The sequence below is a fragment of the Haemaphysalis longicornis genome, unplaced genomic scaffold (assembly GCF_048455015.1).
Source record: "Haemaphysalis longicornis isolate Haplotype H1 unplaced genomic scaffold, Haemaphysalis longicornis Haplotype H1 scaffold_5, whole genome shotgun sequence".
In the NCBI taxonomy this organism is placed as follows: domain Eukaryota; kingdom Metazoa; phylum Arthropoda; class Arachnida; order Ixodida; family Ixodidae; genus Haemaphysalis; species Haemaphysalis longicornis.
The window spans coordinates 179,835,000-179,851,512 of NW_027526385.1; the positions used below are offsets into that span (position 1 = coordinate 179,835,000).

Below are 16,513 nucleotides of genomic sequence, written 5' to 3' on the forward strand. Positions count from 1 at the left end.
AAGTGTCTTGCCATTGAAGCACGAAGCTCTCTAGCACGAGCCGTAAACGAGTGTCCCGGTGTTTCTTTAGTACGCATCATGAAGCATTCCAGTGTTACACATAAACCAGTGTCTGGGTGCTTTAGTACCATGACTACATGAGATGACGATTACAACGACGACAGCAGACGCCAACAGCCTCAGCCCCTAAGGGGGGACACTGCTCTTAATCCAGGTCCTTTTAATTTCGAAGTAAAACTTGCCAGTCTTGCTGCTTTTCCCCCACTGATTTCAAATGTGCCATTATTTTTTGAGTCGGTCAATTAGTTACCAAGTTACCAAGAGCTAACTAGCCATTTTTCGGAAGAACAATAGACACAACAGTGTTGGTCACAAAACTGTAATCTTTACATTTTCCAATGCTATGTACCCTGGTGAGTGCAATAAGAGAATCAGTTTTTTTATGCACCGTTTCGAACTAATTTTACAGCTCATTAAACTTTGGTGCTTGAAATCAGTGTTCGAAATGGTTCTTTGCCACTGGTGCCACCAAAGTTTAATGAGCTGTAAAATTAGTTCCAAGCGGTGCATAAAAAAACTGATTCTCTTATTGCGCTCACCAGGGTACATAGCATTGGAAAATGTAAAGATTACAGTTTTGTGACCAACACTGTTGTGTCTATTGTTCTTCCGAAAAATGGCTAGTTAGCTCTAATTATCTTGGTAACTAATTGACCGACTCAAAAAATAAGGGCATATTTAAAATCAGTGGGGGGAAAGCAGCAAGACTGGCAAGTTTCAGTGAGTTTACTTCTAAATTAAAAGGAGCTGTTTTAAGAGCAGTGCCCCCCCCCAGTGTTTGTAGGGGCTCTGCTCCTAGAAATACCTTGCACAGCTCTATCAGTAGAGATTGTTATCAAAGTGGTGGCAGCTGGGATACCAGAGATTCAGCTGGCAGACTTGTGTGTTTGCTGGGTAAACACGTTTCATTGGGTCCCACCACTTCGAACCTTTCTCAGGGGGCTTGTGAAGATTTGGTGAAGTGGGGGCTTGTGAATGACTGTTTTTTGCTGTTTAAATGAATGCACAGGGAATTACGATTTCGTTAAAACAGTTTTCAAAGTGAAGCAAGTGGCGCACAATTTCCAGCAGACACTGAAAAATGACCTCGATGCCATGCTCAGGGCGCATGACATCGGCACAGCATGAACGGCTTTCCCTCTCCTCTTGTATTTTTTTCTTTCTCGAGGTCCCTTGTCAGAGTCTCTTGTGCGGCACGTTGCGGAGGCATTGAGTTTGCAGACCTTCTTCGCAGCATTCTACTGGCATCACTAACGGTTGTTGTCAAAGGGGTGCAGGCTGGGATACTGGAACCATTTTGGCCCTTCCTGAAGAAGGTCTTCTAAAGATCTTGTGTAAAGGGGGGGTTACAATGGTTGCAATTGTATTAATTGGTTATTGGTTACAATGATGAAATTTTCTTGGCACTTGAGGGCTGGTATAGGCGGTATTCGTTGAAAAGTTTAGCAGTCAATTTCTCCGCTTGGCAACGCTGGAAACTGCCACAGACATGGCCGATGCGCCACAGACACGGCGCGGCTTGGGCCACTGCGGCCGCACGCCGAAGAAAAAAAAAACACTGGCGTGCGTCGTCTGCTCCGTTCCAATCCTATTCTAAACGGTGGCGTCAACAGAGTTGTTATTAATTGCGCTCACATTGAACTCGAGGCAATACTTTGCGAAGGTGAGGTAGAGTTTGTAACGTGAAACAGTCATGTGTTTCACAGTCGTGCTTAGCATGGGCAAGTACTGCCATCCCGCGGAGCCCGACGGGATGGCGGGAGAAGAGGGGTGCCTGATCTGCGGGCCGTGCGCACAACGTCGCCTAGCAACAGACGCTTGGCCACAGATATGGCGGCGCACACTTGGTTGCCTGCATGCATTCCACGCCATCGAATGCCGGCTATAAGTGGACTACACTGTATACACAGTCTTTGTCAGTGACCACCTTTTGACAGAGGAAGCACCCATGCGTCACACACACCGACTTTCCCAAATCAACTTTTAAAGCGGAAGCTTTCATAGTGGGACTGATGGTGTCCCGCCAAAAAAGTAATGCATTTCCCCATAGACCGGCTGGTTGACCTAAAATCCCTGATAAGATCTCTGGACACACGGGGCATACATAAACTGGGCTTCCATTGTGTCAAAAGTGTTGCTTGAAAACCGTGAAAAAGTTATGGTTCTGGATAAGACAATACACACATCGATTATGAAGGAGTACTGTAGTATATCTTTGTCTCATGAACCACATATTGTTGTGCATTTAGATCATTCGTAGACGCGTTAACCTACTGCGTGAAAAGTGCCTTATTTTCGTGCGTATAACCTGCCCCTGCATATAATCGCACCACCACTTTCAGCCCGCTGGGAAAAAAAAAAAAAAAAATCCTCGCGTGCTGCCCGCACATTTCATACACAAAAGACTGCAGCAAGGCTACTGCTGAAGCAACACACCACATACCATGTAGACAAAAAGGAGGTATATTTAGCAAGTACAGTACACCGACTGCAAGGCAAAAGTTGCAATCCACTACTAAAATTCAGTTGTTAGAGTGCGCTCGTTCTTGTTTTTTGTTCCTTGTTTTTGTGTGTTTTGCGAAATCGCTGCCTTTTTTACTTGTCCTTGTATGTTTTGCACAATCGCTGCCATGGAAGGCTTAGTCAGTGTAACCGCGTAGGAGCTGCATGGCACTACGTGCATTGCGGTGAAGCTGCACTAAAGGAAAAACGCCGCGTATTATCCGCACCCCTACTTTGCCGCTGAAATTTTCACATTTCGGGTGTGGGTTATATGAGCGAAAATACGGTAGTTGCATGGTTTCGTTCCTCGTGTGCGATTTCGGCCTTTCAAGGTTTGACAATAGATTGGACGCACTTTCAGCGAAAGTGGGACTCACTTTTAGCTTTCGTGCTTCTCTCAACTTTTCGTTACGAAGGGATGATAAAGTTTTGTACTATCCAAGCGCCCTGTCACTGTGAGGAGGCTGTCTGTCCTGGCCGCCTTCTTATGCTCTCCGTTTCTCTCTTCCCCTCCTCCTCCTCCGTATGTTCTGTCCTGTCGGGGCCCGCACAGAGCTGTCGCTGATCACCCTGCACTGGTTCCTGACGCTGTTTGCCAGCGTGGTGCCCATGCGGGTGCTGCTGCGCATCTGGGACCTGCTCTTCTACGACGGCTCCATCGTGCTCTTCCAGGTCCTGCTGGGCATGCTCAGCTCCAGGGTGAGTGTCGTATTCGCTCTTACTGGCGATGAACGGTATGGAAGGGGGGGAGTTGTGCTGCTGGGACAAGTAGTTTAAAGGCATATTGGTAGAAATTGAGAAGAAGAAATGGACGTGGGCAGGGCATGTAATGCGAAGGCAAGATAACCGCTGGTCACTAAGGGTAACAGAGTGGATCCCCAGAGAAGGCAAGCGTTGCAGGGGGCGGAAGAAAGTTAGGTGGGCCGATGAGATCAAGAAGTTTGCGGGGATAAATTGGCCACAGTTGGCACAGGACCGAGGTAATTGGAGAATAATGGGAGAGGCCTTTGCCCTGCAGTGGGCGTAGATAGGCTGGTGGTGGTGGTGCTGGTGGTGGAGATGGTGGTGGTGATGATGATGCTGGTGGTGGTGTACTGGCATAGAAGGCTGATGTCCTTGCTAGGGGCTTCTTTCTTTGTTGGGAGACCACTGTTGCTAGCCAGCCTGGTCATAGCTCTCACACCTTTCTTCTGCTGTCACTGCATAGCGTTCATACCCTACCAAGAACTTATTGCACTCAGGAAGCTCATTACCAATGGTGACTACATCTCTGCGGTAACTGTTGTGCAGTTTTTTCCAGCGTAACAGTCCCGATAATAAAGTTCAATTGTTAGTCGGCACGGTATGTCAACTCTGGTACTTTGTGTCCAATGGCCTATGGCACTTTAAAAAAAGAGTTAAAGGAATTCAAATTATCCTGTTGACTGTGAGTACTGCTTGTTCCAGCATGCTTTGTATAGTTTCTTGGCCAGGTGGTTGAATCAGCGGCAACCGGACAGACCAAAATTTTTCCTTTTAGGTAGCTCAAGCACGGCTGCCGTCGTTAAAAAAACAGTACGCGCCTGTGAATGTACAGAGTGTCCCCGAAAGGTCAAAACAGAGCGCTCGTGACGTCTCCCTCTCCCCCCCTCTTTGTTGACAGGAGTCGGAGCTCCGGTCGCTGGAGAACTCGGCGCAAATCTTCAATGCGCTGTCGGACCTTCCGGGATCCGTGCGGGACGCGGAGCAGCTGCTGGAGGTGAGCGACCGGGCGTCCCGGGACGTGACGGAGGCGGCCGTGGAGGCCCTCCGGCGCAAGCACCTGGCCTACCTGATGGCCGACCAGGGGGCCCTGCTCAACCCTGAGCACGCCCGGAATCTGCCCAAGCAGGTGCGTGCTCAGGCGTCCACACGCGTGGGCTTCCTCCTTTTAGGTGCGGAGCACCTTAGGACCGCACAATGTCCGTCCGCGTCTGTGCGCATAGCAATGACAATCGCAAAAACTTTGTGGCTGTGAGGCAGTGTGTCTGGTTTCTATTGTAACCGTCTCGGTTTGAGCTCCCACATGCCTACCACGTGTTTTGTGTTTTCTTTCTTTTTTTGTGTGTGTGTTCTAAGTGAGGTGATTTCTGTGTAAAAGGTTTCAAATAAACACTCGTACCCATTTTTTTCCTTTTTCTTTGATGGGCTCCTTCAAAGTAGCTACCGTTCTAACTTTGTGGCTCTGAGGCAGAATCTCTGGTTTCTATTGTAACCGTCTCGGTTTGAGCTCCCACATGCCTAAGTGTTTTCTTTTTCTGTGTTCTAAGTGAGGTGATTTCTGTGTAAAAATGTTTGAAATCAACACTCGTACCCATTTTATTTTTTTTTACTGGAAGTAACTGTGGTGGATTGTAATCTTAGGTTGCCATGGGTGCGGTGTGCAGCGATCCTCATGTGTTATTGATGCTTTGTGCCATGCAGGAAGTGGCAAGCTCCGTACTGTTAACAAAACGGAATGTTGCCTCTCAGTTATCTCCTCCCCGCTCTCTCTCTTCCTTCCTAATCCAATGCAATCCAATTCGATGGTGCAGCAACTGACCCGGCGCAAGGTGAAGCGCTCCAAGTCGGTGCTGCAGCTTCTCCTGCAAGGGGACGGCGGAGGCGGCGTGGACTGTTCGGGGTCGTGCTCGGAGGAGGACGCCCGGCACAAGAACGTCCGGCAGACGGAGATCCTGGTGGACCTGAGGGAGGCCATCCTGCAGGTCGCCCGGCACTTCCAGGCCCTCGACCCCAAGCTCCATGTGGTGCGTGGAACGACTCTTTGCCTCAGGTTTACACTGCAATGGGTTGCGCTACATCGAGTCTTGCACTACATTGAGGTTTGTGTCAGTGATAGTGTGCCGCTGTCTTTGTGTTACAGCTGCACGGGGAACGGTTTGTTCCGTTACAACTTGGCATTCAATGCACTCACAACACAGGGACGACGAAAAAAAGACAACGCGGGGCTTTCTATACTTGATTACAACTTTAAGAACGGCAACTTCCTCACCGCAGCCGGATGTTATTGCGCGCGCCGCAAGTAGTGCGTTACTGGAAATACTTTGAACATGGCACGAGCTGTTTCCGTAATTTTCTGTACTTAATATGCTTATAAAGTACTGCAGCGACGGCAGACAAACTACGCGAGAAAAGGCAGACGACACCACGCATTCACAGCATCTCCTGTCAAAACGCGCGCGCCCGTTGACATCCAGGTCCGTCGCCTAGGCGGAGTGATACCGTACATGAGCTATTGCCGGTCTTAACTTGTTCCCGAGTATATCTTCTTTCTTTATTCTTTCTTGCTTTCGTTTTTCTTTTTCTTTTTTTTTTTTCTTTTTTTTTCTCTCGTCCATGTGTGGGAGCACTTTGAATACCAGAATGAACAGCTGCCAACTAGCCCAATTGTGTGTTCTGCTTCTCTTACAAGGTAGGTACAAACTAGGCACTTCGGGTCCAAGGCAGTATGTTAAACATGTTGACATGTCATGCCTTGTCCTCAAACCCACCTCAAAGATACCAGGCCACCCTTGTACTGTAGCTGAGGGATTTTTCGGACCTTGAGGGGAATTAAAAATAGTCCGTAAAATCCGTGAGCCGCAAAAATGAACTTAAATAGGTCCGAAGAAGTCGTGAATGGTTCCTTGCCCTAAGTTCTTCCTTCCCTATGACTAGCAAAGGCAGCTTCTCAGTGCCAAGTGCATTTGCTCCAACCATGACCGTCACCGTCTGACCAGTGAGTGTCACCTGGTGCTAAAAAAAGTGACCTTTAAAAAGAAACTGGTCACATGTGACACGTTTCTGGCTTTCAAGATTGCTTCCACTCCAGACTACGTGCAAAGTTAAGGCCTCCAAGAGGAAACTTTGTTACCCCCTGCAGGAGTCAAGCCAATCCCCATCCAATCCAAAGCTAGCCAGGTGGCTTATGATTCAAAAGGGCGACGTCCTGGACTTGCACGGGGGGTTTGTTGTGGAAACCTTTGTCCGGAAAAATCGAACCTTTGGCTTTATTTTGTCCGAAATATCCGTTGTTTACATACATTACTCCTATGGGACAACTGATAATTCCTTCGTAAAGTCCGGAATACCCAGCAAGTCCAAATTTTGGGAGTCCGAAAAAACGGTTCACTACTGTATACAAAAAGAGTGGGTAAATTGGAGCCAAGTTCTACAGTAAATAAAAACATAGGTCTATGAGAAAAGTTTGGTCCTTCTGTGGCTCAAATACAGGCTATTCGTGCCAAAACCCATGATTGTACCCCTAGGCTACTGAGGCCGAAAAGCAGATCTCTTTTTGCAGCTGTTCAACACACCAATATCGGTGTTAAAAGCAGAAGACTAGATGGCACCGGTTGCATACAGAAAGCGGCAAGCCTGCACCCACAAAGAAACGGAATCGCGCTTTCAGTGCAACACTGAACTTTTAATAAATGTGGTGAAATTGGCTTCCCTTCACACCTAAGGTGATCTAGAAGGTACTAAAGCACCTTAATTTTCAAGGAAAACTGTGTTGAACTGATCTCAGGGAGCATTTTTCCTATAAGAAGACCCCGGAAATAAAAAGAAAAGGTAGAATTGCTGGGGCTTGAACCCAGGATTAGAATCCGCGATGCTAGCCGCTAGGCCACAGAGGCCAGGCAGCCAGCTCGTTTTACCCGTTGACCAAAAAGATTGCGGCAATGTTCAAAGCTAACCACTAGACAGCAGCACTACGGGCAACAGGAAGTGGGCGGCTTGCACCAACGTGGAAGCGGAATGTTGCTGCCACCCTCCTTACGTTACAGATGTACGAGGAACAGTTTGCTTGGGGCGTAGAGAGTCATTTTTTTTTTTATGCAGCAGGGACTCGAGGAAACAAGTCTGTCTGACTTTAACACTTGAGGAGTTGCACAGTTGCTGTGTGAAAAAATGGTATTATAAAAAACCAAAGCCTCTTTTTTAAGAATAGTTGAAATGCCCATGCAACGGGAGTGAAAACCAAAGTCCAAAGCAACAGTCCACTTCAACTGGGCCAAAGTCCAAAGCCAAAGTCCAAAGCCAACGTTCAAGCCTGCTTAGAGAACGTCTTGCATCATCACCATCGCTAACTGTGTGTACTGCTGAACTAGAATCTGCCTATTACGACTGGTCCATTAGGTACGAAAAGACATCCCATTGATACCGTATTTTCGCGTGTATAACCCGCTCCTGCATACAACCTGCACCCCCACTTTCCGTTGAGGAATAAGAAAAATGTATCCCTGTGTATGGCCCGTATATTTTATACATGGAGGATGGACCAAAGCTACTACTCAAGCAAGATTACACATTTGTCTAGGCAAAAGAACTTACCTAGCCGACTGCATAACTAGATCACTTGCCGCGTACATTTCTTCAGGTTGATATAGTGTTGAGCGGTGTGTGCAAAATAGGCACTGTCAATGGGATAACAGTGGCTTAGTTGATATTACTGCTCTAGGGTCATCACGGCCCAACGTGCATAGTGGTGAAGCTGCACCAAAGGAAATACCTTGCATATAATCCACACCCCTACTTCACCCCTGAAATTTTCGCATTTTTGGTGCGGGTTGTACACGTGGAAACACAGTACAGTAAAGTCTCGATGATACGATTCTGGGTGATACGAATTTCGGGATGATACGAATTTCTGATAAGTCCCGGCAAAATTAATGGGAAAACTTTCGTCTCTTACGAACGGACCTGCGGGGCGCGGCAGATGATACGAACGAGCCGACGAGGCGCCCGACTGCCAAGCGAGCAAGCGATGGCGAAGTACCGGCTCTCTCTCTTCTCTTTGTCGCTCTTTTTCCAGGAACGGTCGGGCTGTTTTCTGCTCGCGAAAATGCGCTGCGCACTGCACAGGCACGCTGACGCTGCTGCGAAACCACCCGCACACTTTGCGGGGCGTGGCTGGCCGCGGCAACATGGCGGTGGCTTTGGCCGCAAAGCGGTGCGGGGCGCTGGAGCGACCGCTTCTAACCGCTGTTTAAAATGCTGCTCAAAGCACACATGAAGTTTCCTGTGCGGTAAATGAGCTCATAATGTGGGCGAAAACGGGGCTATAAAACATCATCCGCACGCTAGTGAAAGCACCCATGGAATATCTTCCAAGGTGCTAAGCCTAAACATCTCCGGTGGAGACAGCCGGCTGTCTCGAGTGCTTTGAAACTGCCGCCATGAGGCGCACGCCTTCCCATTGGCGCAAGCCGTCAGGCTCCTCCCAATGCCACGCGTGTCGTGCGTCATTTTCTTACCGAGGCGCAGGCGGCCGCGGGCGCGGAATCGTCGATGCGGGCATGAAACTATCGCGCATGCAACGCTGATGTGCACGAATCGCGTGCAAAAACGCTCCTGTAGTGAGCTTGGGCACCGCGAGTGAGCAGACGAAAGTCCAGAAAGGACCGCTCCAGACATGGAGGTTAAAAAAAAAGTAGAAAATCGTCACCGGTTTCTTCACGCGAAAGTAAGAAAAGAAATAACGAAAACTTTTTTAGTGCTCAATTATTTGGTGTGTGTTGGTTCATACAAATTTCGGATAATACGAATATTTTTCGCGGTCCCGCGAGATTCGTATCATCGAGATTTTACTGTATGTTATCATATGTGGTGTTACGATTGATGCACCCTTTGTGAAACCCATTGTGGAAAGTTGGCTTTCTCGCAGTGGGTTTTACTGGGACTTCAACGCCATCAGTGATGCATAGCAACCTTCGCTTCAATTATAGGCAGCAGGGCCTTGGTATGTAGATGTCATACTCCCTAATTGCCCCATGAAAAATGTCTTGGCAGCGATGCATTTATGACTAGCTGCGAAGCCCGCTTTATACGGGCTTGGTGTACAGCATACCATTTAATACTTACACATGGTGGTGTCTTACGGAGATATCATTAAAACGCCTTAAGGCAGTCATATTTTCTTGGAGGATGGTTCCCAGCTATGCCTTTATGCTTTGTAGTGATGCTGGGTTTAAAGGGGGCTTTATACTTTGATATCAGGCTGGTTATACTTACTCTCGCGAAATCTGTTCCCAGCAATGCATTCGTGCATAGTTGTGGAGCTGATATTGAAGGGGCTCTTTGTATAGTTGAATGGTGTATGCTTGCGCATTGTGCGACAGTTCTCACCTAAAGGACTCTGGAAATGTTTTTTGTATGTTAGATGCTGAGACACATTTTTGACTGGAAATGGTCTTGTGCATCCAACTCCTTTGGGCAGTTTCTTGTGTGGGTCTGATACTAAGCAGGATTTTGCCAGCAGAGCCATCTAACAGCTTGCACTTTGGGGACAGTTTTGCATACCAGTATTATTCAGTCACATTTGATGCGTTGTAAAACCCATCGCAAACTTGCATAAGTGATCACTGACTCGATGGAAAGGGCACAGTGTTGATGTGTGGTCATGCTGTATTGTTTTGGGGATTTTTTTTTTTTGTTGTTGTTGTCCAATTGAGGCGTTGGTTGAGGTAGTCAGTGAAGCACCAGGTAGGAAATTGTAATTCAGCTTGTTTATTCGCTGTTTGGCAGCCTAGCAGAGCTTAGGCATATTGTGTGAAAGCCAATATAAGGTGATCAGCCATGCACAGGAACCAGCTACGAAAATAGAGAATAGCCTGGAAGTGACTGCTTTTCGTTAGCGCCGGCTTGTGTGTTCCTGCCAAGTCAGGAAGAAATAAAAAGGTTGTATGTAAATGGTCGTTAGTAGGGTTGCCGTTACAATTGCGGTAAGGTAGGGAAATTTCAAACATCGAAAAAAAATTCAGATATTCAGTTCAGACTCAAATATCATAGTATCACCGTGTGGGAACTTCTTTTCATAGCATTTCAAGTTTTTAAAACGCAAATCAATAGCTACTTTGCTGAACTCAGACACATCAAATTACACTGTGCTCAAAACAGTGAATGCTCTGGTGAAAACGCATTTCATTTAGTTTGGAGTTGGATGTGTCATGCTTTAAAGGGGTCATGAAGACAAAATTCATGTTTGTTCATTCGAAAGACTGTTTCTTTGTGATAACAATGGCAGCAATGTTATTGCAAGTTTCAAAAAGATAGTCGTGAGATATTCAAGCATATGAAGCAGTGGCGACTCCCTAATCACTTTCCGTTGATTTTTTTGTGACGTCATGGAATCTTGTTCATGCGGCTGGCGGCTAGTGACCAAATCAACCGCCAGGAAACATTACTGGGCAATTAGAGGGGTGTCCTTTGGCTCCATTTGATTGTAACACTTGAATGCCAACATGCAGATAACGCACTGACAACTGCATTTTGAGTGATGGCCTGTATTACATCGCTCCCCCCCATATTATGTTACTGGCAATTGGAAAATTTTTCTGCATTTCTTGCATTAAATAACATCTTTTTTTTTTAGCTGGAAGAAAGCTGAGTGAACTTAGTTACTAAAGGATAGGTTTTACAAAGATTTTGTTTTTGTGGCCTCTTTAATGCACAAATGAAACAAAAAGCAAGAAAGCGCGCCTTCTGTCTGCAGGTCCTCAACTCGGACTACTCCATGGAGAGCCACGCGCGAGACCACGAAAACTTTGCCAACGTGTCCCGCTCGCGACACCGGCGTGCCAAGGCTCTGCTCAACTTTGAGCGGCACGATGACGACGAGCTGGGCTTCCGCAAGAACGACATCATCACGGTCAGTGACTGTCTCTCACTGGCTTGTCAGCGGGCTTGGGTTGGCTCGCTTTTCTCGGCTGGCTTTGCGGTTGATGTAAAGGTCAGCAAAAAAGGTCGGAACACAGCTGAACATAACCATGGAGCGTAATGGCGCAGTTGCAGAACAGCGCAGTGCTGGGAACAAGTGCGAAGTACGTGTAGTGCTTTGTTCGCACACCGCCAGAACCAGCCGAGGCAGCAAAGAGCAGGGAAGGAGTGCGGAGTACATTTTGTTCTCTGGTCGCACACCGCAGTGTTTTTATGGGGCAAGAAGGTTTGTTTTACATTCAACAGCTGGTGCCCCGCAAGCGCGCAATTTTTAAATTGTGAGCTACGGCATTTGCGCTCACGTCTCTGGCTACTGTTGAAATTTGTTATTGTTGGAATGCATTTTTCGCATTTCCGCGCGTACTATAGCGTGATATCAAGTTACTGCGATCGCCTACGGCATCAGCAACCATGCTGAGATAAAAACACATTATGCATTTTTTTTTGCATGTTTTATTCAAAGTTACAAAAAAGTAAATTCTCAAGAAGAAAAGTGGGGGGAAGGTTCATTACACGAGTAAACATGGTAAATGTGATCAGCTATTTCTTTGTTCCAGCAAAACTGTTAGTAGGTCTGCATTTGTCGGAGCATTCTTATCAGAGCTTTTCGGTCGACCAACTGGCCTGTAGGGAAATGCATTGCCGTATTTTCGCGCATATATCCCTCACCAAAAATGCGAAAATTTTAGTGGCACAGTAAGGGTGTGGATAATACACGGGGTTTTTCTCTTTAGTGCAGTTTCACGGCAATGTGCGTTGTGCTGTGCCATGAAGTTCCTACGCGGTAACACTGACTAAGCCTTTCATGGCAGCAATTGCGCAAAACATACAAGGACAGGGAAGAAAAAACAAGGACACGCTCACTCTAACAACTGAAGTTTATTACAGTCGAACCCCATGGTAACGAAATCGTGCGAGTACGAAATTCCCTCCGCAACGAATTATTTTCGCAACCTCAGCAAACGTCCATAGACGCCCATGTACTTCATATCTCGCGACAATGAAATGTTTTTGGGAAGTGGTCCTGCATTAATGAAATTCTCTGCAAGTCCGGTCGGCATTTTACCTACCCATTGTAGGCTAACAGTGGCCAAAAAGGGCTCAAATACATTCTTTTTCGGACTCAAAATGTGTAAAATTTTGCCACAGCACACTTGAATGGCCACCGCCATATTTGTTTTCAAGAAAGCCCATGCCGCAGACGGCCGCGGAGGCAGCCTTTCAGCGACACCACCAGGGGGCGACACATGGCTCACGACGTGGCTTTGGCTTGGTCTATGCTAGCCCGCTACCGCTGAACAGGGCATGTGGGTTTGTTGGGTGTGCCCCGATCGGCACATTTGCTCTCAGTAAGATGCCCCTGCCAGCACCAAATTGGAAGTTTTTATCGCTACAAGATATGGCAGCCTTCATTGCCCACGCCAGTGGCCCAAGTGAAGCAAGGGAGAATAGCGCCGACGAGTTTGGGACCGCCTGCAGCTTGCCCTACTATTTTGCAAAGCGAGCGCGCCGCTCTTTAATGGCGCATGTATGCAAAACAAAACGGTGGCGGCTGTGGCCATTCTGGACTTCAACAAAGCGTTGCTCACTTAGCTTTGTGTACAGCATTGGAACAACGAGGTGCCACTGTATGGCAAAGTTTTGTCTGCATAGAATAAGCTGGACCTCGCTTACATGCTCTGATGTACTCTGTGCCGAGGACCAGGGAGAAAAACTTGTAGAGAAGGCGAACCCACAGGATGTTTTGGATGCGTGTGACACAATACCGTCGTTCTTAGGCGCGCACGACGATAACCACTTCTTGTAGTGTGGGAGCTAAGCTGTGAAGTTGCGGCAATATAAGGCTCGCAAAGTAATATAACCGACTTTCGGAAATAAATTTTAGGCTTGTGGCCAATTTTTTCTGTCGCTTATGTTTCGTTCTTGCGGCAATGAAACTCCCGCAAAAATGAATTTTTGGGCTTTCCCCGGCGGTTTTGTTATTGCAGGGTTCGACTGTAGTGGATTGCGACTTTTGCCTTGTCAGTGTATTCCACTTGCTAAATGTATATGCTCTTTCTGTCCACATAGTATGTGATGTGTTGCTTGAGCAGTAGCCTTGGTGCAGCCTTTCCTGTATCAAATGTGCAGGCAATATGCGAGGATTTTTTTTTTTTTTTCATTTACAGTGGGCTGAAAGAGGGGTGCGGAATATATGCAGGGGCAGGTTATGCGCACGAAAATACAGTAGCTTTCTGACAGAACTCTATTGGTTCCACCAAGAAATCTTTGGCTTTAACAACTTGCGTACCTCTCAAATCCCTCGTTTTTTTTGCAAAGAGAAGCAGAAGATTGCTGCAAAATTGACGTTTGGTGAATCGTCTGTGGGGCTTGTTCAAACTTGTTGGATGGGACCAGAGTGGTCCCGTCCGAGCAAAACTGGAACGGCTCGAGTGCCTGATTCCCCGCTTTCTTGCAGATCATCAGCCAGAAGGACGAACACTGCTGGATTGGCGAGCTGAATGGCCTGCGCGGCTGGTTCCCCGCAAAGTTCGTCGACCTTCTCGACGAGCGGAGCAAGCAGGTAAGAGTTGGTGGGCTTCTTGACTGCCGTGCGGATGTTTCCATCAGCTGATTGCCACCCTTTCGTCACTGGGGCTGCTTTGTCACTCCAGGTTAGAAATCCCGAATAGTGTGGCCATTACAAATGTTTCTCTTAGTGGGCATTCAGTGAGTGCGTTCTTTCGTATTGTAGAATCATGTGAGAGTCAGCCATGTGATGTTTGTTCCATTGATGTTATTTTCATTTCTCATGCTCTCCTTTGTCTATTGTACACATATTTCTTTCCTCTCCTTTTCTTTGTTTGTTCTGTGCACCACGCTGAAGGCATCATGCTGTTTGGGGGCACTTATCCAAATGAATAAATAGATAAATAAATAAAAAACGTTCTCCGACGTGTTCCACTGTTCACAGTGCACTCATGTGTTCCACATGAATATGGCTAGGTGTTCATTCATTACATCTTGCATGCTGATTCAACAAGAAGAAAAAATGGCTTTTAAGAGGCTCAGACGAGTATAGATTTCACCCAGAGTGGGTGGATGGTTTGGTGTTGAAATTTGCTCTAGAAGTATGCTTCACTGGTTTTTATTTGAAGTTATAGCAGCATACCGTAGTTGGAGCAAGCGGGGTCCATTATTGCACAGGGTCTCAGGGTGCAGTTACAAACTTGAAGGCCCGTTTTGTTACCCTGTCTGTGACACTGCGTCTGTTCTGTGCAGTACTCGAGCGCAGGAGATGATTCGGTGACGGAAGCTGTGACAGACCTGGTGAGGGGAACGTAAGTGCTGCTCTGTGTTCACTCACTCACTCACTCACTCACTCAATCACTTCTGCATTCATTCATTCATTCATTCATTCATTCATTCATTCATTCATTCATTCATTCATTCTTCCCTCAAAGGCTATAACTCTCCGCAAAAGTGCAGGTATAAGACGTTTTGTTAAAAGCCTTCAACACACAAAAAACATGCAAAAGCCCGGGATTCTTTAATGGGTATTTTCTCAATTTTGATGCAGTCTTGGGCAAATATGTCAACTTGATGCAAAAATGGAATGGGTGCGAACATATTTTCATGGGAAGCCCTACTTTTTTCTTTTTTTTGGAAGAACAGCAGTTTGTTTGTCTTGAAGTATTCAGGGGATAATTCGTGAAAAAAATTGAGTGCTGATATTAAAGACTGTTTTTACAGGATATCTTCTCCCGTGTAGGCAAGGTTACCGTGAAGGGGGGGGGGGGGGGCATAAATTGGAGCAATAAGAAACAAGCAACGGCTTCTTAAAATTCACGTTTCCTGACGGACCCTCTAGGGCTTCGCAGTATGCAAATTCGTGCCTGCTTTTCACTCAGTGGTTACGTTTCGTCAGGCAACTACGGCGATGGAACTGCTGAAACTGGAGGAAACGACATCCATAAATGGGATCGGCTCTTCTTTTATTGCAGCGGAACTGTTTGTTACCAGCACTTCATTAGATGGAACATTTCCCAACCAAGTCTTCAACATGTTTAGGGGCGAAAAAAATAAAACGGAGGCAACCCTTTTTCTCATTCTGCTCCCCACATTTGTTTACAGTTGGTTGCACATCAGTGAAGGAAAACTTCGGGCAGTAATTCCATTGTGACGTCACTGGTGAGAAGGGATAAAAAGGGGCTGTCTAATAACCACAGGGCTTTCTAGGTACGGGCTACATCGAAGTGGTGTCGGTGTATCGCTGCCATCACTGGTTTTCGAGCAGTTATTGCAACATACTCTTGATGTTATTTGCGTTTTCCAAGGGTCCGTATGAACATAGTACAGGGCAACGATGGGAGATACAGTAAAACCTCATTACGAGAGACGCTCAAGGGACCCAAGAAACGTGTCTTTTGTAACCAAGGTCTCTTGTATGCAATGTTGCTAACATGGCGACCATAGAAAAACCAACCAAGCCGCTTTGATTCAAATGTCTCTTATAACCAAGTGTCTCTTGTAACGAGGTTCCACTGTAGTGCGTTTTCACGCACGAGTGTGTTGCAAATGTGTGGAGCTGCTCGTGCTCCGTTTCTGTATGCTCATCTGTAGTGCAAGGGACAGGTGAGACACTATTGTCTCCCGTGAAGAGAAAGAGGGAGAGGGAGGGAGAGATTGCCGTTTCCCCCTTCCCGTTCCTCCGCTCACGTGAGTGGGCAATTGGCACGGAGCAAGAACAAGACAGGAGGAGAAGTGGCCTTTCCTAGGATGGCCAGATAATGTCTCAAGTGCCTGGCCAAGGGTAAAGGGGCAATGCTGGCAAAATACAAGTTTGTTTTATTAGAAAGATTTAGGATTTCACTGTTCCCTCAGAGCTTGTCCAGAAGCAAACCATGCTTTATTCTGTGAGAAATTAATCAATTTAGGTTAAAATTTTCATCCTCCCGCCAAATTGCGTGTTTTCATGACATCTGCGATGACATCACAGGCGGCACTCTACAGCCGATTACGGAGCCTCGTTTACAGTTAGGCAACCTAGATGGTGCCACCATACTGTGGCGGGCCATTTCCTGCCTTTGCTTTGTTTTTGACTGTATTTTGTATGTGTCTTGTTTTTGTTAAGGTAGGAAAAAATAATTTCGTGAAACATGGTGCTTGTTCGACAAATATGGTCACGTAAGACACCGTCGCTTATGCCAATCGGCCAGTGTCATCTGCGACAACAAGTCCCTGTCAGCATCGAAAT

General features: G+C 46.8%; 1 protein-coding gene across 2 annotated transcripts in view; it reads left to right on the plus strand.

Annotated features, from left to right (window-relative positions):
- The window catches only part of LOC144138848 (small G protein signaling modulator 3 homolog), a 74,836-nt gene that overhangs the window by 17,767 nt on the left and 40,556 nt on the right, over positions 1-16,513 (plus strand). For both annotated transcript variants that reach the window (XR_013315984.1, XM_077671342.1), the window contains exons 8-13: positions 3,116-3,261; positions 4,205-4,432; positions 5,115-5,327; positions 11,054-11,209; positions 13,736-13,840; positions 14,539-14,597. Coding sequence is in view for 1 of the 2 variants with exons in the window: in XM_077671342.1 (XP_077527468.1) it covers positions 3,116-3,261; positions 4,205-4,432; positions 5,115-5,327; positions 11,054-11,209; positions 13,736-13,840; positions 14,539-14,597 (907 nt within the window). In the remaining variant the exon portion in view is untranslated. The remainder of the gene's footprint in view (positions 1-3,115; positions 3,262-4,204; positions 4,433-5,114; positions 5,328-11,053; positions 11,210-13,735; positions 13,841-14,538; positions 14,598-16,513) is intronic.